Source organism: Cydia splendana, chromosome 18 (genome assembly GCF_910591565.1).
Source record: "Cydia splendana chromosome 18, ilCydSple1.2, whole genome shotgun sequence".
NCBI classification, from domain to species: domain Eukaryota; kingdom Metazoa; phylum Arthropoda; class Insecta; order Lepidoptera; family Tortricidae; genus Cydia; species Cydia splendana.
The window spans coordinates 18,831,066-18,857,885 of NC_085977.1; the positions used below are offsets into that span (position 1 = coordinate 18,831,066).

Sequence of the window (26,820 nt, forward strand, 5' to 3'; positions counted from 1 at the left end):
CCGAGGTCTTCATATGCTATAACATTAGTGGGTTCTCCGATGAGAAAATGGCCAGGTGTTAAGGGGTTCAAATCGTCCGGATGATCGCTGATGGGTGAAATAGCTCTAGAATTTAGACAGGTTTCAATTTCTGCCAGGACCGTGCTTAAATGCTCAAATGTAAGTGTAGTATCTCCAACTATACGTTTCAGGTGGTATTTGGTCGACTTGACACCTGCCTCCCATAATCCATTTCCATTTCGTCCTTTCTCTATCTAGCATTGAGATAAATTCATCTGGTACGCTGGATTTTCCTTGACTCCACATCTCTTATAACTCTTTCTCAGCTCCAATGAATGAAGTTCCGTGATCACTCCACATTTCTGCCACATGACCTCGTCTTGAAACGAATCTTTTAAATGCTGCCAGAAAGGCTTGTGTTGTCATGTCACTTACAACCTCTATATGTAGTGCCTTCGTGAACATACAAACGAACAAACATATGTAGGCGTTGTAGGATTTCACACCTCTACCCTTGCTCATTCTGACATTTATTGGTCCCGCAACGTCTAACTCTTAACTATAATAAGTGTATCCCATAAACTTGTATTAATGTTTTGTACTTTCAGCTTGTTAAGGCACTCCATAGTTGTATCTAATATCTCTCGAATCGCTTTATCAGTGCCCGTGTGAATTTTCTTTTGATTCATCAACTTGCTTAAGATGGAATTAACAATAACTCTCTTGTTGTTGTACCTGTTCTGCAGCGTGAGCCATGCCAATTCGTAGTTTGTTTCAGTGACAGCTAGATGATCCAACATTTGAGCAGGTTCTCCAGACAAGCAGCTTTTTAAATAATGCATCTTTTGGACGCTGCTCAAGTTCTGTTTGTTGTAGATGAGTGACGTAAACATGTCGTAAAACGAAGTCCAATCTTGGTAGTTACCGGTAAACTTCGCTATATCTATTTTCGGTAACTTCACGTCATCCCTGCTTGTGCTTGGTGTTGGATTAGTGCTGCTCGTGCAACCCGTCGTCGAACCTTCAAACATATCTGTCATCTCTGCTTTCAAATCTATGAACATTTCTTCTCACGCTGAATATACATCATCTTTGAAATATTCGTACTACACTTTGTCTGACGGTGTTGATATTTTCATCAAGGCTCTATTGTTTTCTACGAACTGACTAAAATATTGTTCTATGGATTCTTTTCGTGTCTTGATGTACCCTCTTGTTAATCTCGCTTTTGGTGTTTTCTTGAAGTTAGCTTGCGCTTTGAGAGTCCGCAAATATTTTCTTGCTCGACTAATAAACCACGTAATTCTTGAGACATTTTGAGATAACTATTCTTTAAAACTATGAAAATTCACACCGAAATTATGATTGTTTTGTTTGACATGGAAAAAAATTTTACGTGTTCTATTCTCCTATTTCTGAAATCTTATTTTTTCCAACTCAATAAATTCCAATCTTATAAAACGCACTGATTTATAGCGGCGAATTTTCTGAGTTTACTCGTAGGTCTTAACATATATTTTATGGGACTCCCTCTGGTCGCATAACAACTTTTGTCATATTTTTAATTGTCATAACACTTTATGCATAAAATTGTAAGTCATAAAAATCTTTAGTCAGAATTATTCCTCAGCATAACTGGGGTTTTGTCATAAATCAGTTATGTCATAATTTTTATAGTCATTAATATAATTCGCATAAAATTTTAAGTCATCTGCTTGAAATCCATTATCGTTTTTCGGTCGAAGTATTGCAGTGCATAGCATTAATATAGACATAAAAAATTAAGTCATATATTTAGTGGTCATAATATGTTTTTTTCATAAATAAGTTATCAAAAATAAGTTCGCCTTTGGACACATTTCCTGTTTTCTCTCTGTGTTATGTACTTAATTGTTTTGTGCAATAAAGTGTTTACACTGTTTACTACTACTACAATACTTTACATGGCTGGTAAACTTTAATTTGAAATCGTATTTTCATTTAATGTAATAAACTCATTACCTAAGAAATCAACTAAGTAATTAATCGTTGCGTTCGTACGAACTCACTTGTTACAACTACCTTCTTTTTAGAATAAAATAATTACGGATAAAATAAGTACAGAGCTATAAATAAATCACAGAATGACCTTTAACCCAGTTATATGACTAATCCAAAATCCAAAGGTTATAGTAATATGTAGATATTACTTACATTTCATGTTTTGAATAAAATATGTTACATTCATAATAAGCAATGTTCGCTCAGTAAATTGTTTACGAATGCGAACGCTATATTATTATATTATATTGACATGCTTTCGCCTACAGATTTTATATACTGTATCTATACTAGTATACAAACCATATCTGAATTGAATAAACTTTATATAGGTATTTATATGTACTACGTAATCGTTTCACGAAAACGGCTCTTACCATGTCCGATCTACCCTACCGTGTAATAAAAAAAATAGGTAACAATATTAATCCTTGCCGATTGGTAATAAGTGCCTATGAACGGCAGCAAATGTGTCTTTGTGCAAATAGACATATTCTGTAACCAACAAGTTTAATTAGCATCTTATGTCTTACCTACAGGTACCTACATTTATATGTAGGATACATGAAAAATTTCATTAAATACAAGATACTTGAAGAATAGTTTGACCGACTGTTTAAAGTGTTTAATGCCAGTAACCGATGTATACAACCAGCACGCGCTATGCGTGCTCCGATACCGACATAGTGAATGTAGTACTGGCTTTATTCGCACATCGCGGTATCGTCGAGTCTGGGGTCCAGTCGGTGTGGTCGCCTACTTTTGCTCATCAGTTAATCTCCTGATTTGTGATAACTAGACATTCTTGATTGACACTATTAAGTACCAATGCTATTTATGCTAAACATCAGTTATTAGTCCGCATGTCGCGCTTGTATAATACAATTAGCAAGCACAATGCCCAGTTGGATATATACTATGACAGCTTAAATAGTTTTAAAAAGAAGCTTACTTCGATTCCCGATTGAAGTGCCTCTTGACATTCCACTTTGTAGATTTTAGATTTATTTATTGTTTAGTTTTTATCTAGTTATTAGACTTATTAGGCATCATTGTAATTCTTCTTACCTTATTAAAATGTTTAGAGTAATATGCATGCTGTGTTCGCCTGTAATTGGTGGCGCAATCACAATTGAATAGTACGCAAGTGTGTTAGTGCATAGGTTGTTGTTGCCACTGTTGGTGAACTTTAAAAAAAAAATATATATATATATATATGTGATCAAACATGTTTTTACTGGCTTTTATTACATTTTCGTAGATTTTTTTTTTGTGGAAAAGTTACCTTCACATTAATGCGACACTTCGCAAAGGATACGTGACCGCAAAAATTGTAAATATGTACGAAACTAGCCGACAAACAATGGTCGAATGACAGAAAGGAAAATGATTACACGGAGTAAAGCGCGTTCACAAGCGTCTACCACAACCAACGCACGCCCACCACCCTCGCCCGTCTCGTCCGTCTCCTCACAACCGTCACCGGGCGATGAATTCGCCACTGCGCCCGATACCGGCGAGTCGTGCGACGAGTGCGGGCCGCCGCCGCCGCCGCCACGACCACCAGCGCGACGCGGGCGGCCACCGCTGTCGGCACGCTTGGGGCCTGCGGGACATCTTGCTCCGCCCACGGCTCCCGCTACCGGTGGTGTAGTGCGTCGCATGCGATGGTCTCAAACCATGAATGAGAACGTCATGCGCGCCTACTATGGGGCTACAGAGGGGGGAACCGACTTATGCGCGTACCGTGTCCGAATGCTTCCACTGTTTCAGGCCCTCGAACCAACCATCGACGTGACTGCGCAACGGCTATCGGATCAGGTGCGAGTCATCCAGCGGCTAAAGCGGTTGGATGACTCGACACTTGATCGGCTTCGCCTGGAGGCTCTCTCTGCTCGCGCAGCCTCCACCTCGGTCAGGGACCCGCCCGCCACATCGCCGGATCCGGTGCCGGCACCCGACCAGGCACCGGGGGCGCCGCGGGTAGATCTCTGTGCCGACTGGGAGGAGTTCGCGCAGAGTGTGAGTAGTACAGCCAATGAGCAACTGAGGAGGACTCTGGATGAGGCGATTACGCAGTATCGCTCCACACCCAATACTAGGCCACGATTACCACGTCTGCCTATGAATAGACGCAATCTAGCGCTAATGGGAGCCCTAAACGCTTTACTAGAGCCATACTTGCGGACTAGTAAAGATTTAGATGATACGCACGCGATCATGTATTGCGGAGCCATCGCGGCGTGCCGTGTTGCACGAGTCAAGTTTCCGGACGCTGAACATGCACCTAGGACCGCCGGAGGTGCCCCCGCATGGCAAATACGGATCAAGCGACGTATCAGCTCTTTTAGGACTCTTATCGCAAAGCTAATCTGCTTCAGGGGGGGCAACAATCGCCCCCGAGTAATGCGCTTTGTAAACCAGGCATTCGCGGGGACGGATATCAGGCCCCGCGACTACATGGCCAACGTTACGGAGCGCATCGATTTTCTGAAGCAGAAAGTCTATGCATGGGCAAACCGTATTCGCCGCTACAGAGAGCGTGTGGACCGATTCCAGCAGAATCGTCTTTTCCAGAGTGACCAAAGGAAGATGTACCGAAGGTGGGAGGAAACCAACCTTCGTGCGTCCGACTCACGGCCACCGGATGCTACTGTCATGAATGACTTCTGGCGTAGCATCTGGTCGGTGCCTGTCGGACACACTGGAGGAGTTGGATGAGTGTTGTCGAGCGTGAGTGCGAGTCCATCGAACCTATGGGGGCAGTCACCATCAGCCCCGATGACGTAAGTTGTGCCATCCGAACGGCCCAGAACTGGAAATGGGCCGGATGGATTGCACAACTTCTGGCTAAAATGGTTCCGATGCTCGCACTCCTGCTTGGCAGCACAATTTCAACAAGCTCTCGAGCTTGGTTCTCTCCCACCTTCCTTAACAACTGGTGTCACCTTCCTGCTCTATAAGTCCGGTAGTACCACGGAAGCAAAGAACTACAGACCCATCACATGCTTGCCTACACTCTACAAGCTCCTTACATCCATTTTGAGAGCAAAAATCAACGCGCACATTGTCGCAAACAATATTTTGGCCTCTGCTCAAAATGGATGTAGGGTTGGGTCCCGTGGTACTAAAGAGCTCCTCCTCATTGACATGACCATCTGCCAACAAATCCGGCGGAACAAGGGGGCCCTCTCAGCCGCTTGGATCAGGGGCGTATTTACCCTAGGGCCACCCGGGCCATGGCCCGGGGCGCCGAGCCGCCAGGGGCGGCATAGCCGCCCCTGGCGGATCGCATTTTTTTTTGTTTTGGCGTCCTTCATACAACTTTTACTTCTCACCTTTTTTATTTATTTTTTGTTAATCTCAATTTAAAATTAACATAAAAAAACAAGAACTAGTAGGTAAGTCATTTGGTCGAAAACACGCTTATAAGTTAAGTTTCGTCAATACCTACGGAGCGCGTTTGGTTAAGTAGGTACATGTTCACGCGCGCGGCGCGGGCGCCGATCAAGGTGAGGGGCGGCGCGGCGAGCGAGGTGGGGGCGGCGCGGCGATATGGGCGATACATTGCATTGCTTCGGCGACCAGCGGCCACGGCAGCGTAAATTGAACGTAATTCTCATTCAGTACGCTAGGTATCTACGCAGTTCACGCTTCCCTATAGTTCATCAAATGGATTCAACTAGAAAAAAACCAAGCGGTTACGCTTACAGGAAAAAAGCAATAGAAAGGAAACAAGCCGCCGAACAAACGCAAAAAATTGATATTTTTTTCAACAAAAATACTAATATTAAAAACGATGACGAAGCGTCCAGTTCGAGTGGATCTACAAGTGACGTTACTACAAAAGTGGTGAAGGAGGTTCGTACTTAAATTATTTAGTTTCTTTTAAGTAGGTAATGTAGGTATTACTTATTCAAGATTACTACAGTACAGCACTTATCAACTTCAGGGGCCAAATTCGACATGTACAACTGTCAGATTTCGCATCCACATCAAATCAACAGTTGATTTTATTGCATACTGAGTGTTGATTCCATCAACGGTGGATAATATCATTTGGTACAACCAAAACTCAACTCTAAACTAAGGGTGGTTCGGTTTGGTTTGCTTGTCACCCTAACTGTGGATTGTTAATGTCAAATTTTGACATTGTACGTATTCGAGAACGGCTACAAATATAATGACCACCAAAAAATACTTTGGTACCCTAAATAAAAAAATCATGCTTACCAAAAAAAATTACTGAACACCAAAAAAATAAGGCCTAAAAATACAAAAGTACCACCATTTTAATTACGACTGCACTTCAAATTGTATTCAAATACCAAATATATTGAATGATCACCAAAAATCATTAATGATCACCAAATCTTGAAGACCAAATTAATGCGATATTTTCACCTAAATAAACCACTATGATTACCAAAAAATGTATACATATTACCAAATAAAGTAAACTGATGCCAAAATTACTAGCCCCTCCCGCTCAATCCCCCGTAGCCCGCACCGCATACCTAGTATACCTACCTAACCTAATCTACTTTTCTAGTAGCATTTCGTTATGCTACTAGAAAAGTAAGTTACACTGCTATCAGTTAAGTGGGTTAGGTTAGGTTAGCACTGCGACCCTTACAGAAACGAAATGGTACTAGAAAAGTAGGTTAGGTTTAGTTTCAACTGCTACCCATACAGATACGAAACGCTACTAGAAAAGTGGGTTAGGTTTGAACTGCGACCCTTACAGAAAAGAAATGCTACTAGAAAAGTGGGTTAGGTTAGGTTTGAACTGCGACCCATACAGAAACGAAATGCTACTAGAAAAGTGGGTTAGGTTAGGTTTGAACTGCGACCCTTGCAGAAAAGAAATGCTACTAGAAAAGTGGGTTAGGTTAGGTTTGAACTGCGACCCTTACAGAAACAAAATGCTACTAGAAAAGTGGGTTAGGTTAGGTTAGAACTGCGACTGTTACAGAAATAAAATGCTACTAGAAAAAGGTGACGAAGTGCATTAATTAATTTAATAGGATAACGATATATTAAATATTTGCACATTTTTAATTAAAATGTGGTTAGAATTGTTGTGATCATTTACTATTTTTGCGTTTACAATGATTATTTTGGAGTCATTTGCTTTAGTAGGATAGCAAGATTTAAAAATTTGGTTATCATTTTACATTAAAATGGAGTTCTAATTTTGGTGGTCATTTACTATTTTTGGGTTTACAATGATTATTTTGATGTCATTTTCTTTAATAGGATAGCAAGATGTAAAAATTTGGTTATCATTTCACATTAAAATGGGGTTTGAAATTTGGTAATCATGAACTATTTTTGGGTTAATAATGATTAGTTTGGTGTCATTTCCTTTAAAAGGATAGTAAAATGTAATAAAATTGGTAATCATTTCACATTAAAATGGTGTTATAATTTTGGTGATCATTCATGATTTTAGGGTGGTAAAATAGATTTTTTTGGTATTAAATTTTACTAAATCTGGTGATCAGTTAAATAGCAGCCTTCGAGAACTTATGATTTTTCCCACATCAACGGGAGATCAACACGATACGTCAATCGTCACTTGTCGAATAGGGGTCCTTGGTATAACTATGCGATACATTTTCTTGAAGTTTGGCAAATGGAATCGCGCGTGGCAACGCCGGCAATTTTGAATTTGCTGACTTACCTAACTACCTAATTTAATAGGCATGAAATTGAAAGTTTTTGTTTTGTGTTTGTTTGGGATGGTTTTATTTTTACATGATGTGTGAAATTAAGATCTTTTTCGAGAGTTTTCAAGTGTGATGAAACTAAATCCTTTTTTTTATCTATTGAAGTATTTAATAAACTTTATGGCGTTGGTTGCTTTATTTTTTTTACTTTTGCAGACTATGGCTGAAGATAAATTAATTTCGCAAGAATTGCATGATCAAACCCTAACCGAAACTAACATTACTAACACTGCTACTGGTTCTGTGACAACATCTTCTCCAAATGCTTTATCGGGTGATTTAAGTGGTTTACTGTCTGCACCTTTGCATGTTGACTCTCATGATGGTCATGATTATGACCCTGCTTGTGCTTCCACTAGCAAACCTATAGAAACACAATTGTGTGTCGAAAATGATCCCGCTAAGTGGCGGGTTAGTGAAGATTTGATAGACTATTTCGCAAAAAATGGCTTTAATCAAAATATCGAAGGTGAAGACTTTACAAAATCGAAACGAAAAGCAGATGACCGACACCGCTATCTAAAAAAAGATTTATTCAAAACAAATTTGATAAATGGCGAAAAGGTAACTCGAAGTTACTTAATTTATTCAAAATCGTTAGGGTCTGTGTTTTGCGGGCCATGTAGACTTTTTGACTGTGGAATAAGTCCCCTCGCCAGTGAACAAGGTTTCAGTGACTGGAAACATGCGTATGAAAGAGTTCAAGGTCATGAAGTTAGTTTGGGGCACAAAAATTGTATTTTAAAAATGAAAACGCGCGGCCAAACTGAAGCCAGAATCGACTATAAATTATTTGAGCAATTAGAAGATGAGAAAATATATTGGCGAAATGTGTTGCATAGAGTGGTTGTGGCGGTCAAGTCACTAGCTACGCGAGGTCTTTCTTTTCGTGGCAAGACAGATAAATTCGGAGCAACTAATAATGGCAATTTTCTGATGATTATAGAAGCTATTTCCGAATTTGACCCATTTTTGGCGAAGCATGTAGAAACTTTAGGAAATCCCGGAAAAGGCAATACGTCCTATTTATCATTCGCAACTTACGAAAAAATTATAAAAATTATGGCAGATAAAGTGACAGAAAATATAGTTGAACAACTTCACAAAGCTAAATACTTTTCATTTAGCGTGGATTCAACCCCTGATAATACAGATGTTGATCAGCTTTCTTTGATTGTCAGATTTGTTCAAGATAATGCAGAACCAATAGAACGATTTCTTTGCTTTCTACCAAACACCGGCCACAAAGCAGATGACATGTTAGAAGCCGTCATGGACACCTTCGAAACACTCAATATTGATATTGAAAATTGCAGAGGACAGTCTTATGACAATGCGAGCAATATGTCTGGACAGTATGGCGGTCTACAAGCTAAGATCAAAGAAAAATGTCAGTATGCGACATACGTACCGTGCGCCGCTCATTCGTTGAACTTGATTGGTACATCGGCAGCTGAATGTTGTTCAGAAGCAACAAAATATTTCGGGCTGTTGCAAAGTCTGTATGTATTTTTTACATGCAAAATTACTACAATCATTTTTGACTATGCCCGAAAATGTTACTTTAAAAAGTTTGTCACAGACGCGTCGGCTAGGGACGATGCTTGTGTCAGTCTAAACAGAGATTGGAACCAAGTTATAGCGGCCCTTGAAACCATAACAAATGACCCTACTCAAAAAGTTTTAGCTAGGAATGAAGCCAAAGGTTAATTAAGTCAGCTTAGGTCCCTGGAAACGGCTATACTATCAGAATTTTGGGGAGCTATATTAAAACAGTTTAATATTGTTTCTAAAACTCTACAAGGAGTCGATACAGACGTCGAAGTCGTTTCCAAGCTCTACGACTCATTGATCTCGTTTGTAGCAGATAAAAGAGAATGTTTTGATGCTTTTGAAGAGGCAGGAAAAAAAATCCTCAGAAGATTATAGAAGCACTCAAAAAAGAATTATTAAGAGGAAGAAAAGAGACGACGAGTCGAGCGAGGGAGAAGTGTTGTTACAAGCTCGTGACCATTTCAGAATTAATGCCTTTGTTCCTGTATGCGACCAATTGTTGGGCGAGCTAAAGCGGCGCAAGACCGCATATGACGCAGTAACCGAACATTTCGCATTTTTGGCTAAAACGAATACGTTGTCTGAAGCGCATATAAAAAACAAAGACTTGAAAGAAGCTTTTCCGTATACAGAAATTGCGCTACGCATCTTTTTATGCACTGCAGTGACAAACTGCAGTACTGAAAGATCATTTTCGGCGCTAAAAAGGATAAAAAATTACCTTCGCTCAAAGATTAGCGAAGAACGGTTAAACAGTTTAGCCATTTTGAACATTGAAGCGGATGTTACACAAAAATTAAGTAACGATATTATTATTGATGAATTTGTGAATAATTATGCACACCGAAAAAAACTGTAGACATCAAAAAATAACTAAAAATTTGTAAAAATAATTAATAATTAATTTTTTTATTATTTAAATCGCTTTTTTCCTTGATTTCTGGGGCGGCAAAAACTTATTGGCCCGGGGCGCCAAATTTCTAAATACGCCTCTGGCTTGGATTGACTACAAGAAGGCCTATGATTCGGTGCCTCATTCATGGCTGGGGAGGGTCTTAGAGCTGTATAAACTTGATGCAGCTTTGAGAGCCTTCCTAAGCGCGTGTATGGGGCAGTGGACCACAGTCCTTCGTCAACCAGGAGGCGGAGATGACCGACCTGGCCCGCAGGATTTTATAAGGATTGAACGAGGAATCTTTCAGGGCGACAGTCTGAGTCCCCTATGGTTCTGCCTAGCTCTGAATCCCCTCAGCACCCTGCTGAAGGATTTGGGACTAGGTTGCCGGCTTCGGAGAGAGGGTGGAAGTCATTTCTCACCTTCTGTACATGGATGACCTCAAATTATTTGCACCAAATAGCCAAGACTTGTTGGAGCTACTGAAAACCACCGAAGTCTTCAGTAGTGCCATCCACATGGAGTTTGGTGTCGATACATGTGCGGTTATGCATGTACAGCGGGGGAGGGTTGTAAATTCAACAAATTTACAACTTTCTGAAACAATGTCTTTCAGATCTATCTCTGAATCAGAAACCTATAAATACCTTGGTATGTCACAGTCGTTGGGTATTGAGGACGAGGGTATTAGACAGTCTTTTGTCAGGAGGCAACAAAGTGCGCGCCTTCAACGCCTGGGTAATGCCCCTACTCACTTACTCCTTTGGCATACTAAGGTGGACTCAGACCGAGCTGGACGCCCTGGATCAGAGGGTCCGGTCACTGCTCACCACACATCGCATGCTACACCCACGCTCGTCAGTTATGAGATTGTACATCCCACGGAAGTGTGGACGCCGAGGCTTCCTAAACGCCAAGGATCTCCACAACCGCGAGGTGTACAATCTCAGGAATTATTTCCTTAACAACGAGTGTGGGATGCATCGTGATGTGGTGGCAGTAGACAGGAACCTCACGCCGCTCTCCTTGGCAAATGAGAACTGGCGCAAACCTGTGGTACTAAGTACTGCGGATCGCAAGGCGGCATGGGAGAGTAAGGTGCTACACGGGCGGTTCTACAAGGCCCTCACGGGACCCGATGTGGACCTGCTCGCGTCGGTGAACTGGTTACGATTCGGGGACCTCTTCGGAGAAACCGAGGGTTTTGCCTGTGCAATTGCGGACGAAGTGATGATGACGAACAACTATCGGAAATATATCCTGAAGGACGGTACGGTCGACATTTGTCGGGCATGCCGCCGTCCCGGAGAGTCACTCAGGCATATCATTTCCGGTTGTTCTCATCTTGCTAACGGCGAGTACTTGCACAGACATAATCTCGTAGCCAGGATTATTCACCAGCACGCAGAAGAGCAAGTCTTCTGTATGGCCTTGTGGACCGCGAAGTACCATACTACAAGTACTTACCTGCGCCTGTTCTCGAGAATGGTCGTGCCACGCTCTATTGGGATCGATCTATCATCACTGACAGGACTATTGTCGCCAATAAGCCTGACATCGTGCTGATAGACCGATTGCAGCGCCGGGCCGTGCTCGCCGACGTCACCATCCCTCATGATGAGAATCTCGTGAAGGCCGAGAAGGACAAGTCCAGTAAGTACCTAGACTTGGCTCACGAGATAACCGCCATGTGGGATGTTGATTCGACGATCATTGTCCCGATAGTCGTTTCAGTGAACGGTCTAATAGCGAAGAGTCTCGACCAACACCTAGAGAGACTCTCGCTGGGTGGTTGGATCAAGGGTCAGATGCAGAAGGCGGTAATTTTGGACACGGCGCGTATAGTACGTCGGTTCCTCACTCTGCGGCCCTGACCACCGGCAGCTTGGGCCAAGCCCCGCTGCCGGCGGCAATCTAGGTTAGGTTTTTTATAATGTGTTTATATGTATTTTATATTGTTTTGTAAATGTTTTTATATTTTACTTTTATATTCATATTATAAATTACCTAACTTAAGAGGAGAAATAAATAAGGAGAAAATAAAATAAAATAAAAATAAAATTAGTTACTTTCTACAATAGTAGGTACTCTATAACGGCGGCGTACCAAGTGTGAAAAAGCTTATCTTTGTACGTGTAAACCTCATGAATGTGCTTACATAATTTTTCTTTTAATACACTCGCACATTATCAACTCAATGTAATTTTAGAATGAAATAAATCATGGACAAAGTATAGGTACTTGATTTATGTAATATTATGGACTACGTCCAATAATAATACTCCGCTAGTACAATAGCGTCGAGGATCGTAAACCCATGCGTAAACCGCCTTCGGCGCCCTCATACTAAAAGAGTCGGGCGTAGCCCGACGTACGAAGCACGATGTACGCGTTCCAAAGCCGGGCGCCTTTGGCGCCCTCATACTAAAAGTGTCGGGCGTAGCCCGACGTACGAGGCACGATGTACGTGTTCCAAAGCCGGGCGCCTTCGGCGCCCTCATACTAAAGAGTCGGGCGTAGCCCGACGTACGAAGCACGATGTACGCGTTCCAAAGCCCGGCGCCCTCATACTAAATGAGTCGGGCGTAGCCCGACGTACGAAGCACGATGTACGCGTTCCAAAGCCGGGCGCCTCCGGCGCCCTCATACTAAAAGAGTCGGGCGTAGCCCGACGTACGAAGCACGATGTACGCGTTCCAAAGCCCGGCGCCCTCATACTAAATGAGTCGGGCGTAGCCCGACGTACGAAGCACGATGTACGCGTTCCAAAGCCCGGCGCCCTCATACTAAATGAGTCGGGCGTAGCCCGACGTACGAAGCACGATGTACGCGTTCCAAAGCCCGGCGCCCTCATACTAAATGAGTCGGGCGTAGCCCGACGTACGAAGCACGATGTACGCGTTCCAAAGCCCGGCGCCCTCATACTAAATGAGTCGGGCGTAGCCCGACGTACGATGCACGATGTACTCGTTCCAAAGCCGGGCGCCTTCGGCGCCCTCATACTAAAAGAGTCGGGCGTAGCCCAACGTACGAGGCCTGATGTACGCGTTCCAAAGCCGGGCGCCTTTGGCGCCCTCATACTAAAAGAGTCGGGCGTAGCCCGACGTACGAAGCACGATGTACGCGTTCCAAAGCCGGGCGCCTTCGGCGCCCTCATACTAAAAGAGTCGGGCGTAGCCCGACGTACTAGGCTCGCTGTACGCGTTCCAAAGCCGGGCGCCTTCGGCGCCCTCATACTAAAGGAGTCGGGCGTAGCCCGACGTACGAGGCACGATGTACGCCTTCCAAAGCCGGACGCCGAAGGCGCCCTCATACTAAAAGAGTCGGGCGTAGCCCGACGTACGAGGCTCGCTGTACGCGTTCCAAAGCCAGGCGCCGAAAGCGCCTTCATGCCAAAGATTGTCGGGCGTAGCCCGATGTATGCGGCGCTCTACGTGCATTTCTGTACTGAGGACGACCTCGCAAAAGTAATATAAATTGACTTCAAATATTATTGTAAGTAACGAAATCCTGACCCCAAAATTAATTAAATAAAAAATAAGTTCAAAAACTAAAACCCGACTACTGCAAATCGCGCTCTAAAAAGTATGAAACAAGAAAGAATTCTTATCTGAAATTATCATATAGGAAAATTATAAGAGTTATCATTTTTTTTATATATTTACAGAGATTCAGAGGATAGCCGTGGTCGTATGCCACTTCACCTTAAAGTTTATAATCGTGGCATACGTCCACGGCGATCCTTTGAGTATCTTTTGTTGCAGTACATCTTTTGTATTGTATTTTTGATATGTTTATATGACTGTTTGGTTTTCTAAATAATTAAAATTAAAAAAATAGGCCTATTCTGCTTTTGTCACGCATTCTACATTGAAAGCCACTGACGATTGTTACGAATGTAGAATGGGTGATAAAAGCAGAATAGGACTAATTTAAGAACTTGATGAAAAACGAATGGGACGAAAGTAAATAATATATATTTTTATATCGATCATTACACACCCCGCAGCCCGCAGCCCTCGATACCTATTTGTTTAGTTGGCTGAATGCATATTCCCTATCATATGTAGACATGAACATAACTCACGTGGTAGATGTTGTTGTAAAATATTTGTCAAAATTCTCGGCCCATTCATAGGCTGACACTGAAAGGAATACGATTATATTTAGTGTTATAATTATTTCCATTCGTTGATGACCGACGATTTTAATAGAGACACAGATCACTCATTAATCATCATACTCATCATAGTTGCAAATGAAGTAGGTATACCATGAACATGTGAACTTTTAAAAGCGGGTTGTGAAGATTTGATTTGTGTAGATATAGTGTTAGCTGTACGTAGGTACCTACTACGTGCCTGCCAAATAAGTAATAAGTACCTAGTGATCACAAAACAAAGAAGTATATAATAGAAATGAAACGTACGTGTAAAGCGTGTGACATCATGAACCTTTTGGACGCCAATGACCGATATATCCGCACCGCAGGTTCAACGCCAAGGACCGATTAATCGGTCACAGACCACAGAGCAACATAGACCTACGTCCATAATATGCATAAAGATCAATTTCAGTTTTAACACTTCGGTGACGTGGCGTCAGAGATGTCAGCTTATGAGATGTCAATGTGAAAACCATAAACTTATTACGCACGCACAGACAGATATAGTGGGTCAAGCAAATGTTGTCAGTAGCAATGTAAAGCAAACTAAAGTAGGGCAACACTCAATGAGCAGTATTGCGCTAAGAAAAGCAGCAATGTACGTCGAACCAAAACGAATATAATTTCTCCCTACGTACGTCAATTTAAATTGTCACTTGCGGTTTATTGAACATTTTAGAAATTGTTATTTAATATGGACGGACATTTTAAAAGCGTAGTAAAAGCCATGTTACTCAAAATGATGAACAAATTTGAAGAAGAAGAGATTACAATTAGAAGCGGACTATGCCAATAAACTAGAATGTATGAATAAAATAATTGCTTCCAGTAAATAGTAGTATAGGTGTCCTACTGGATTTTAATATTTTATTAGATTTCTCAGTTGGAATTGAATTTTAACCATAGCAAAATGGAAATTGTGCAATATTTGATATTTACAATATAATATGCCACTTGTTAATGTAAATTAGTGTACTTTTCCGGATCAATATCACATACCTACCTGTGTAATATGTTGATTGGTACCTATATAATATATTGTACAATATACATAATAAAAATAGAAAATAAAACAAATGATATTTGGGTGCTTATTTTTTTAAATATAAGATAAGGGTCACTTAGGGCATTCATTGAAAAAATATAATGAAGTTACCAAGGTTACCTCAGGCTATTCCCAGTAGTTACCACCAAGTTTTTACCAGTGGTAACTACTGGGAATTTTTTTCCCACCTTTTACCACTGGTAACTACTACTACCACCAAAACTTTGTTAGAGTTAAATACTAATAAAAACAGTAGGTATGAATAGTATAAATAGAGTTATTTTGAATTACCTAATAAAATCACCTGAAAAATCATCTAAATGGATTATTAAATTTATCCTTAAGTACATATATCATAGTTTTTGTACTAGTACCGGTTAAACTGTTTCAATATTTTTGGTCACTTTTAAGGGAGTTTACTAAAACACTAATCGACTTATAATTATTTATTAAATTACTCTATATATTTATACTACACTATTTATAGTGTTTTTATTAGTATTTAACTCTAACAAAATTTTGGTGGTAACTACTGGGAATAAAAATTCCCAGTAGTTACCACTAAACCGAGTTGGTGGTAACTACTGGGAATTTTTATTCCCAGTAGTTACCAGTGGTAAAAGGTGGGAAAAAAATTCCCAGTAATTACCACTGGTAACAACTTGGTGGTAACTAGTGGGAATAACCCGTTACCTCCAAGCATCATAATACTTTGTGAGTGATTCTCAAGAAAGTGGCATCGACAGGTTAAAGTTAATGAAAAATTTTTTTTTTGTATTTTTTTCACTTTTAAGAACGAATAATATGTTTTACTACTTCAAGTACCCCAAATTTTCAAAAGGGAACGGAAAATGAAGAAGTTATTTTCAAGACTTACAATAACCTATACATTGAACACAGGTTAAGCAGTTTACAGTAAAAAATACATTCTTTATTATTTTTTCTCTTGAACGGATAATAATACGAATGTCTCACTTTTAGCATAGATGAATAAGCCTTTATACAATATTAAAATGATATTATTACATTAGGTCCCATACCTAATTCGTAAAATAATTGAGACAAGTTAAAGTTAACATTCCGTTCTTCTTCTTCTAAGTCGGTCCCTCACTGCTGAGGATCGTGACTCCGCTTACTAATTTTTCCTATGGCAGCTCTCCACTTCTCCCTGTCGGTTGCTTTGTGGAAAGCGTTGCTTAGTGTGATGTCCGTCTGGGCGGATATTTGGTCACACCATCTCGTTGGACTTGGTCCTCTAGGCCGTCTGCCGTCCACCTTTCGTTACAACATTCCGTTACAAACCCCAGATTCCTGCCTTTAACTACATATCTCTACGAAACTACGACACTTGGGTCATGATGGTACCCTACGGTGGATAGCTTGATACTTACCTAATATTTTGCCATAGTTATAATCTAAATAAAATTTTCTGTGTGTGAGTCAGATGCAATACCGCGGATGTACAGGTTACAGTGAAAATATCATTGGACAAACTTCGTGCGTGAATATAGTTGTAAAAAAAATATAGATAAGGCCCATGCAATGTACATTTTAAAAGGTACTTATTGTTTATGTTATTATACCTATAGCATGATATTTTATTTACATAAATTGGTGCTTATAAAATCTACAGAACTAAAACTGGAAGAGCGATGCTTTTGGACAAGACAGGTTACAGTGAAAAGTGCTACTCTTTATTTTTTATAAATATAAGTATTAAATTTAAATATAAATAATGACTTGACCTCGATAAACATTGTTTTAGTTTGTCTAGATACATTTTTGTTTCATATGAAAAAGAGCAAATAAACATACATTCAATTCAAAAACTCGATGACAGCTTAAGATGCCACTTTTTTGAGAATTACTCCTAAACTGCAGATATTAGCGTAGCGACACGTTTGAGTGCTAAATACCGTAGGTCAATGGCATCAGTCGGTCGCAAGACAGTGTTGAAGATGGTGGCGTATTTTGGTGTGAGTGGTGACTCACACACGTAAGTTCATAATTTCGTATAATTTTGGTATCAAAGTTGCTATTTAATACTTATTTATTACAGTAAAAGAGTTAAATGAGTTTATTTAGCACAAATTAGGGTAAAAATATGTTATTTAGGGAAAACTACACGCTCGTAATAAGTGCACGAATTTGTGGGTTCGGCCGCAGCCCGTGAATCTATTGTCATAACTATTAATAGTTTGTGCGTATCCGGCTTTTGCGCAAAAAATAAAATCACAATAGATAGCATATGTTTGATCATTTTATAATATATTCCGTTTCTTAGGTTTGTATTATTTAAGACGTCCATTAGGAGCCAGACAAATCCTTTTAATTTTGTGTTATGGTGATATAGGTATCAAATGTTGCCCTATTGATATTCCGAGAATAATTACGCCGATCTTTGTTTCGCCGACAACGATTCGCAGACGGGTTGTTTGGCAGAGTAACGATTGGTCGAATCTCATTACGCATAATAGTCGTTTGCGAGAGTAGTCAATAAGCAGAACATTGATACGCATATTTACTATTCGTAGAATAATCATTTAGTAACTGTCATTATTACCAGAGAAACCATTGGTCGAAACACAATAGGTCGAATGTTCATTTGGCATTAATATTGACTAACAGAACTTCTCTCTTATTCATGACTAGACTAGGACATGACTAACCTACACATCAACTTATAGTTTGAGTCTCATAAACATGGTTTTAGATACATTTAATCATCTACTTACTTACACCAAAAAGAATAGATAGTATAGAGGGGTCCTGTCATTGTAAATTTTGTAGTCACTGTAAATTTACTGCCATCTATCGACACACGACTAAAACTCAAAATGAAAACGTATAAAGTTATCAAAAAATGTATATATATGGATAAATGATTTTATTATTTTTATATCAATTTGATCCATGTTCATTCACTGATATCTATGTGTTAAAATTGTTAAATATGAAACGGTGTCGTCACGCCATCTAGCCGAGGATAGGCTAAAGGTGTGGGCGGCATCTATTCGAGAATGACTTTTACTTGAATTCCGAGGCACGTTTTTTCCTTAGACTTTATTCGTCTTATACGAAGTTACATATGTCTTTGCTTACACTTAGGTAGGTACACAAATGACCATAAGATTAAAATATATGTTGCATAGATACAATTTACCTATGCTTTTATTCATATTTAGGTTAAAATCCAATCACGGTATTTTATACCGGTACTAGTTTTTTTGTGACACAAAGTAACAACGGCAGCAGAATGTAAACTAGTATGTTATTCTTAGGTAGTCAACTAACAAGAGGAAGAAGATACATTAAAAAACATGTAAATATAATAATTTTAATATTTTTTATAATCATCATTTACTTAAAAAAGGATAATATTTTATTACATCCTTTTGGATACGTGGGTTTTCTTTATTTTTGCAAAAAGTTTTATTTTCGAAAATAACGACTTCTATGTAAAATGTGAAACGTTATTTGACTATACATTGCTTAAGGGGCCGGTATATGACGTTTTCGATTTAGACCTCACTTTGTAACCATAATTTGTTCAATAAATGTTTAATAATTGCATTAAATTACACGTAAATTTGTTCACGAAGAAACTGTGTACAGACTCTTCATGCCATTATATTTTTAATTTGCTGTTATTCTCTACAAATCGACACTAAAAGTATAAAAAAATCTAAATATGGAGTTCCGTTTGAGACAGAAGCAAAACAATTTTGTCTTTGACAGTAATAGAATTATTGTATGATTCTGAAAGCTAGATAATTCAGCTACCAATTTATTATCGATTTATATTTTTACTCACAAAGACAACACAGAAATTCAATCTCAAATGTAAACTTTCGAACAATTTCCATACATTGACGACATCACTCAAAATTCTTCTTCAAGTCAGATGCCCGTTGAGGCTACACCGGAGCACACGTGTACTTCTTCAAATGAAAATGACAGCTTGATTTTCTTGCTTTTGACAATTATATTGACATTAAATCATATACGCACACGAGAAAGTATACCAGTAGATAAATTGTATTTCAAAAAATAGGGTAAGTACATAAATATCAGCTCGCGTCTCATTTAAATTTGATTTGCTGTTATAATGGTTGAAAACCGCAGTAAACTATCTTAAAACAATACGATTACAGTCGAATTTAAGTATTATGTTCCTTCAAAACTCGCTTAAAATGAAAAAAGTTTAAAGACTCATCTTTACTGATTGGGATCAATTTTTATTATGCTGGTATCATTTTGCGTCAGTTTAAAAACGTATTTGACTTCTGTACGTCAATGAATTTTGATGACAATTGTAATCTTGTATTATATTATAGAACTTTTATCTTAAAATATTGCCTATTAACATATTAGCATTTTATATTCTGTACTAGTTTATATTATATAGTATTATTCCAAGCTTAACAACGTAACGGCTTAATAAAACAATATGGCTAATACAGTGTACCAACGTACGATGATTGTAATATTAGTTCTAATGACAGTGCGTAGGGCTGATATATGTTATCTGTGACTCTTAGCTTTGGCCTGTAAACTTGTGAAGTATGGGGACTAAATGAGAAACTTGCTTTGTAAAACGAATATTAATTATAAACCTGTCAAGAAGAACATCGTCTTTATATTTGAAAGCAGCATAATAATCCCCAGAACAAGGCTCACAGGGTGGGCTTTCAATTCAGAAGCCGGGATATGTTGGAGCAGCTTGCTTTGAAACCGACGCCCGCTAGTTGGAAAAGACGCTATTTCTATAAATTGGGAGCCAGAGGTCTGATAATTCCAATTATTTTCATCTGTTTTCACCGTGTTTTGGCAGTCAGAGAAGTGATTATTCACTAACAAATCTGGGAGTTGGAGAAAGTGATATCCGTTTAAGGAAAACTAACCTATTTGAACAAACTTTACACTACTTACTGACGTCCACATAATAAAAGAATAAGATAACATAGCGTGTTTTGTGTCGTGAATGTACTAACAAGAGCATGTTTCATGTGTTTATCTTTTGTTCGTGTGCGTAATTTCTTTTTTTTTGTTATTGAAATGCTTACAGTAACTCCAATAGCTGTAATAGTACCAAGCGATTAATAGTATGTGTTTGGCTTCTCGTGAGCATATTGATTGTGAATGGAAATCAGTTTTAAGGAAATTCTGGTACATAATTGTTACTTTTGAATTTCACTCTGAATTACTGGTTGTAACTATCATGTTATGTGTATGTGGATTTGTTTTCATATTGTCAGTTTAAACAGTAAAAGTGAAAAATGGGAAGATTCCATGGTTGTAGTAGAAAGTGTGACAGAAAAAGTAAGGAAAAGTCAAGTGCAAGGCAAGGCAGTACTATATCAAATATCAGTATGCACCATAATATAGACAAGTGAGTAGTAGGTCTCTGGATATGGATTGTTGTAATAGTCATTCATCTCATTCACATAGATGGTAGCGAGGCCTGCCATCAGATATTTTCACACGGCATAGAAAATTATTATCATGATAAAATGGCATTAGGTAATAAGTGATATAAAAATAAGAATAAGTATAAATTTTATTATCAATAAAAACACACAACAGAATATGTCAGGGGACTCCAGGTCTCCACACAAGGCTACGCCTGTATCGAGGGGAACCAGTTACAGTTAAAATTATTGAACTAGTTACACAATAAAGTTACAATTACAAATAACAAACTTAAAGAGAAGCACGAAGCTGCTATGTGATATGCAATAAACGATTTCAATTTCACTTAAATACAAGTAAGAGAAAATATACAATCTTATTGCAAGGTATGGAAACTAAACTTAAAGTATTTTAACTACAATATCTTCTGTCTCGGCATAAGTAAGTGAATGTAAAAATTTAAATAAGAGTATTTTAGCTTCTATAATGGTAAATATTTAAGGTTGCAGTGTTTAAGCAAAGCGTTGTAAGTAGTCACTCTGACTCTTTCCCCAAAAAGTTTCCCAAAGGCGGAACGGACTTCTGGAATTGGTAAGTTAAAGATGCGTTTATTAATTAAAGAACTATAGCAAGGCAACAATTTTGAGAATTTGTGTGTGTGTAAAGAGATTTTCATTAAAAATAGCTGACATACAGTTAAGACCTTGGCTTCGGCGTAGAGATCTATGGTTGGAAATCAAAAGGGTTTTTTTAAGCATCAATTTTAAAACAGAGTGTTGAGCCCTTTCAATTTCCAGCATAGAGGTCTTTTGCCGCACTTCCCCAAACTGTGAACTGTGATGCAGTAGCTAATCACAGACCGACAGAGCGCGGTGTAAACTAATTTAAGCACAGAATCATCGGCAGTGTTACGAAGCTTTTTAAAAATAAATATGGATTTTCTTATTCTAGCAGAGAGTTTGTGAATGTGGTTTTTGAAATTCAGTTTTTCATCTACTAATAGACCAAGATATTTTATTACATCAGTATTCTGTATTGAATCACAGTTACAGGAGTTGGAAATAGGGTAGTCTGTGCATGAATGGAATTTTATAATGGGGTAAAAAGTAAGCACTTAAATGTCAAAACAGAAAGGAAACTTCCTACAAAACCGAAGTTTGACAGCGTTTCAGGGTCGAATCATGCCGTCCCTTTCTAATATATGGCACTATCCCTTTCGGCTATTTAGGGTTGTCAAAAATCAAGTGATTATCTTATCTGTGGTCGTGCACGCAAAAGGAAGTCAAGTGGTGCCAACCCTAATAATTGCTCGGAGCAATGCTGAGCCGAGCGGAGCCGAGTTTGACCGAAGTCAGGAGTTTCGCACCCCTGCTTTGGTTCAGAAATCACAAGTTTCGGCAAGTTTATACCACAAATATCACGGGATTCACTATAATAACACTTGTGCATAAAGTTTGTTTGATAATAATTCACTGACGTTGATATTTCTTGATCGAAACATTGTAGTTTTTTTTATATCAAAGTAAAAATGCGAGACGTAATTTTGGATGATGGCGGTAGCAGAGCCACCTAGCGAAAAAAAGATATTCAGTAAAAAGGCTGGTTCAGGTAACATATATAAAAAAAAAATAGGTAATAATTTCAAGTAAATTTATATTAGCAGGGTACAATACCAGGCATAAGTTGATTTTGAAAGCCTGAGCTACCAAGCATCCTGAGAGAAAGAGAGAGAGAACTGATGTTTGAAATTTACTCATGGACCCGGTCAGTCCATGTCACCTTAATAACTTTATTGTGGGGTTTATGCAATTTGTTAGTTAATCATGTAGGTAGGAAAGTAGTGACCATAGAAGTAGACAATGTCAGAATGATAATTTAAGTTTTATTTATTACTGTAGTATGTTATAGAATGTCGTTAAAATTATTGATGACTTATGTTTGTATGAAATTAGTAAAAATGTTTTCCTGTTCAAGTCCTGTAATGTTTATGTATAGACTGCAGTGTTGTACACGGTTACCCCTGATGGATTATGTACAACAGGGATGTTTCCTGTACTTAAAATAAATTATTTCAAACCGTGCATGAAATAAAGCACCAGATAATTATTAGAAAAACATAGATAACAGCTATTTTTAAACACAATTTGTATTTCATAAATCGGATTGAAATATAAAAAGTAGGTGAGTTTACCGTGACGTCATTATATTTGTTTTCATATAAATTCCATATTAAAAAAATCGTTTTGACAGTTCTAAAAAAAGAAGCTGATTTGACTAGTAGGAATGTAGCCTATTCATTGGGCTCACAAGCTATTGCAGGCACTTTAGTGGCAGTCAGTTAGCGCCTTATGAAAGTAAATTATACTCTACAAATTATTAAAACACTGACTGTTGTGTACTCTATGTGTATGTGTCCTTTAGGATGATTTAGGAATATATAAACTTTGCTAGACCCTTAAAGTAATAAATGGTTGAATTGCCATTTGCAGCACAGTTAGTAAATATGATTTCATACCTAGAGTTGCGCAATGATATAATTTTATGTCCGGTACAAGTTGATGTAGAACTTAATAGAGAGGGTACTAAACTAATAAACAAGGTGTTAAGGCTTAAAATATTTTTTTTGTGGGAGATAAGTATACTAGTATACATACATAGTGATTCAGAGTGAAAGCAGAGGGTAAATATGTTTACTATCACAACAATTGATATATGTTAATAATGTTAAAGATGTTATTAAATAAAAGATAATGATGATATATGTGAAAAGTAAGCTTGAGTCAGTCATTAACTATAGGAACTAAAAGACCGAAATAGTTCTTTTGACCGAGAGCAGAGCACTCTCTGTAGTGAATGAGCAGGCACAAGCCTAGTGAAAAGGTGTGATCATGATCAATTTGAGGTTTATTAATCATAATTTAAAATAAAGTAGTATTCATAGCTGTTGCAAAATTGAAATGCTTAGCAAACTAATATTTGTGATAATAACTTGGAATTTGGAATACAAGAGAGTCAAGAGACTTAAAAACTTAAATTATGCATGTGACTGTTTAAAATATTACCTATTTATCTTTGTGTTGAAATTGTGATGAGATCACTACAAGAGTAACAGTAATATGAATATAATGAAATTGTGAAAGATATATTCAATTCAATACAACTGGTTATGAAGTGAAACAGAGAAACTTATATTATTAAGAGATAGTTAAGTACCTGACCAGTGAAGATGTTCCCTAATATTTATTTATTTTATATATAGGTACTTATCCATGATCATTTAAAAAAAAAGTGAGTTAGAGAATTTTGTGACCTTAAAGAGAAGTACTTATTGTATAATAATTTGTAACAACAGGAGTAATTATAAGAGCGAATTTTTAAAGAATAATACATTTTGTGACCTTAAAGAGAAAACGTATTGTATAATAATTTGTAACACAAGAGTAATTATTATAAGAGCGAATTTTTAAAGAATAATACATTTTGTGACCTTAATGAGAAAACGTATTGTATAATAATTTGTAACACAAGAGTAATTATTATAAGAGCGAATTTTTAAAGAATAATACATTTTGTGACCTTAAAGAGAAAACGTATTGTATAATAATTTGTAACACAAGAGTAATTATTATAAGAGCGAATTTTTAAAGAATAATACATTTTGTGACCTTAATGAGAAAACGTATTGTATAATAATTTGTAACACAAGAGTAATTATAAGAGCGAATTTATAAAGAATAATACATTTTGTGACGTTAAAAAAAAAAAGGGTATTGTATAATAATTTGTAACACAGGAGTTATAAGAGCGAATTTATAAAGAATAATATAGCAATTTGGTAATATGTCAAACAATAAAGAGTGATTCAGTATAAAAGACATGCAATTATTAAATTTGAGTGAGCTATATATATGGTACATACATTAACAGTGAGGCATTGCAGGTGGAGAGCTGCAATGATGTAGTAAATGAATAATAGTGAATCAATGATATGTAAATCCATTTATTTTTGTATTCAATGAGTAACAGTGAGGCAATGGTATGTATTATGTACCTATTGATATAGTAAATGAGTAACAGTGAAAGCAATAACATATTAGTCCATGTATTGATGTAACGAGTGACAGTGAGTTAATGATATATGTGAATCCATGTATTTTTGTATAAAATGAGTAACAGTGAGTAACTGACATGAGTCCATGTATTGATATAGTAAATGAGTAACTGAGTCAATGACATGTAAGTCCATGTATTGATCTATTAAGTGAGTATCAGTGAGACAATGACATGTTAGTCCATGTATTGATGTAACAAATAACAGTGAGTCAATGATAAATGTGAATCCATGTATTTTGTATTAAATGAGTAACAGTGAGTCTATGTAATGATGCATTAAGTGATTAACAGTGAATGACATGTGAATCCATATAATGATGTATTAAGTATCAGTAAGTCAATGACTAGTGAACCCATGTAATGATGTATTATATGAGTAACAGTGAGTCCTTGTAATGATGTATTGATTTAAAGTGAGTCAATGACATGTGAGTCCATTTATTAAGTATCAGTGAGTCAATGACAAGTGAACCCATGTATTGATGTATTCAGTGAGTAACAGTGAGTCCATGTAATGATGCATTAAGTGATTTAAAGTGAGTCAATGACATGTGAATCCATGTATTAAGTATCAGTGAGTCATTAACATGTGAACCCATGTATCGATGTATTAAATGAGTAACAGTGAGTCAATGGCATGTGCATTTGAATCCATGTATTGATGTCGTTTATAAGTAACAGTGAGTCAATAACATGTGAATGTATGTATTGATGTAACAGTGAGTCAATGACATGTAAAAGCATGCATTGATGTAGTTTGTAAGAAACAGTGAGTCAATAACATGTGAAGGCATGTATTGATGTAGTTTATAAGAGTGAGTCGTTGCAGGCATTTGAGGAATGCCTGTAGTGATATAGTTCATAAGTTGAGTAATATTGATTCTATTGTTCTGGTGTGCATTAAGTATGTATAATGTGGATTACTTATGTTTAACTCTTTAAAACGCAGAGACGCGTTGTACTTCAGGATTGGCCGAATATTAGCATTTTATATTCTGTACTAGTTTATATTATATAGTATTATTCCAAGCTTAACAACGTAACGGCTTAATAAAACAATATGGCTAATACAGTGTACCAACGTACGATGATTGTAATATTAGTTCTAATGACAGTGCGTAGGGCTGATATATGTTATCTGTGACTCTTAGCTTTGGCCTGTAAACTTGTGAAGTATGGGGACTAAATGAGAAACTTGCTTTGTAAAACGAATATTAATTATAAACCTGTCAAGAAGAACATCGTCTTTATATTTGAAAGCAGCATAATAATCCCCAGAACAAGGCTCACAGGGTGGGCTTTCAAACAGGAAGAGTTATGTAATTCGTATAAGTAATACCTGGCTCCAATTTCACCACGGTGACTGTCACCGTGGTGAAATTGGGGCCAGAAAGTCTTGTACCTAGATCTGTAATACCATGGATTGCGACGAATAAATGATAATGATTATGCCGTTCTTTCCGTCTATATGTATAATGCGTGTACGTGCTGTTTTCTGAAAATCTTCAAGAAAAAATAACGGCTAGACCAGCACTAAGTACTAGCGAGTTTTTGCGGCTTTGGAGACCGAGATGAAGCTTACAGGCCAATAGCGCTCTAGTTATTGTTATGTATACCTCTATGTATCGAATGTTTTATAAATTACCTATAAAAAGCAATGTTTTATTTCGATTAGGTCTACATTTTGTGCATATTGCATATCTGAAGTATTTTCGTACTAAACTTGAAACTTTCGTTGAAACTAAATAAAACAATTATTCCAAATGTACAGTCGCCTGCAATTTATGTTACACAACGAAGGCCGCAAAAATATCTGACACGATCTTATTTGTAGAACCATAAGAGCATGTCACATATTTTTGCG

General features: G+C 37.8%; 1 protein-coding gene across 1 annotated transcript in view; it reads right to left on the reverse strand.

Moving 5' to 3' along the window:
- The window catches only part of LOC134799712 (uncharacterized), a 96,662-nt gene that overhangs the window by 64,936 nt on the left and 4,906 nt on the right, over nucleotides 1-26,820 (reverse strand). Inside the window, exon 3 of the mRNA XM_063772148.1 lies at nucleotides 14,309-14,366. Within this exon, the coding sequence (XP_063628218.1) occupies nucleotides 14,309-14,366 (58 nt within the window). The remainder of the gene's footprint in view (nucleotides 1-14,308; nucleotides 14,367-26,820) is intronic.